This window comes from Leiobunum rupestre, chromosome 2, assembly GCF_980474605.1.
Source record: "Leiobunum rupestre chromosome 2, qqLeiRupe1.1.hap1, whole genome shotgun sequence".
Classification (NCBI taxonomy): domain Eukaryota; kingdom Metazoa; phylum Arthropoda; class Arachnida; order Opiliones; family Sclerosomatidae; genus Leiobunum; species Leiobunum rupestre.
In genome coordinates, this window is record NC_143385.1 from 80,375,702 (window position 1) to 80,377,404 (window position 1,703).

Here is a 1,703-nt window from a genome sequence, read left to right on the forward strand (position 1 = left end):
ACCAATAAGGCAACTCAATTCAGTTACTCATCCTGGTAGTAGGTTGTTCATGGTTGGATGAGCCTCGGTACAAAATTTCTTGCTCTAGTGTTACTTTTCTCTCATTCTGGGATTTCAGAGTAGGCTAAGAAGAGAAACCCTATGACTAGACCACAGCATCGCCAATCCAACGCCGTCACTTCCTTTGGCGCCAAACCGTCGCGTGCGAGTCATTTCTATTTCAGTTTCGCAATGTAACTTTTTATTTTCTTCTAAAACATTTAAGAATATTTTTCTAAATTTTCAATTTGGCGCGCCACGCCGCCGCCGTACCCATATCAAATCTTAGATGTATAGATCCAATACTCGGACAATCGACAAATAAATAGCTTTTTGTCGGTGCTCTGACTCTAACGGCGTGGAATGGTTCTATCCCCAAGAACAATATAATAGTTTCGACCCATTGTGATGGAAAGTGCTAAACTTCGGTGGTTTTTCAAGTAACACTAGCTGACCAAAACCTTTAATATCGAACGGTCATTAAATTGCAAAATTAAAATACGACAAACTTGGTTAAAACTAAATTTTATTCGAAATCACGAATAAGACGTACATGATAATTGCATGCTTTATAAGCTAACACCATTGACATCGGAGATCAACTGTGAAGGAGCTGATTTGCAACCAGAGTACCGTCTGGAACAAGACTGTAAGGACTTCCCTCGTCCGAAGGTAAAGGCGGTCACCAACGATTTCAGGTTGTCGGGCACTTCCTCGCCGACAGCTCTAATTGGAAAAGACAAATGCTGTTAGTAATTCAAAGAACACGCCAATTACAATAGAGTTGTCTGCTTACTTGACGAAATCGGTGACCAACGGTGAGAAACGGGTGAAGCGTTGGGGATTGACTGCTGATTCACACAAAACTCTAAAGAGACAGTTTTCTCCCACTTGTCCTCCAACTTTGGTGATGGCCTTGGCAGCGGCGTCGATAATGGCTGAAGTCTTCTCGGCGCCTTGCTTCCTTGAGGACATACCAGTCGACCAACTCTGAGAGAAAGATGAAAAAGCTCCGAACAGCGAGTTGGCGTACGAGTAATGGTTAGCGCCGCTGTTATGCGCGTTGAACCAAGGAGTGTTCATATTGTTGCCGTAAGATGAACCGCCGCTTCCAGAGTTGAACCCTCCTCCCGGTACGAACCCGCCACCACCGAAACCAGGTTGCTAAAACAGAAAGACACATTTTTGTACCTACTACCTACAAAGGACAAAATTGTACGGAAAAACTTTGAGTAGTAGTTGTACTTGAGGAACGAATCCCTGACCAGGATACTGAGGCCGATTTAACCCGTTATTCCAGTTTTGTTGTCCAGCGCCGTCGTACCATCTGGAACTCGGTTCATTTTCTCCTTGACTGTGAACGAGGGTGACCAAGAAAGCTAACGTCCAAACTCCGGAAAAGACCATCGTTGTTATTAATATATAACTAAGTAAAATATTTACTTGATTGAGACAATGAGATCGTTGTGGTCGAAACTAGGTTAGAGACTCCTTTTATATGGCCAAAATATTTTTTTTAGGTTCTTCGATCTGTGCATAAAAATAAAATAGGTTTTCAAAAAAAGTTATTTGTAAATTCTTTTCCTATATAGGCCTAGCAATTTTTTATTCGGTTCAACACGAGCCCTTTGATCTGTGCTTGTAACGAAAAGAGGTTTCCATGG

The 1,703-nt window shown here is 42.2% G+C and overlaps 1 protein-coding gene across 1 annotated transcript; it reads right to left on the reverse strand.

The window, feature by feature from the left end:
- Positions 1 to 548: 548 nt before the first annotated feature.
- Positions 549 to 1,459, reverse strand: LOC149959188 (uncharacterized). The gene is made up of 3 exons (XM_090165164.1): positions 1,285 to 1,459; positions 836 to 1,203; positions 549 to 765 (listed from the first exon to the last, which is right to left on the reverse strand). Exons 1-3 carry the CDS (start codon positions 1,444 to 1,446, stop codon positions 609 to 611), a joined length of 687 nt encoding a protein of 228 aa, XP_090021290.1. The 5' UTR covers positions 1,447 to 1,459; the 3' UTR covers positions 549 to 608.
- Positions 1,460 to 1,703: the final 244 nt, after the last annotated feature.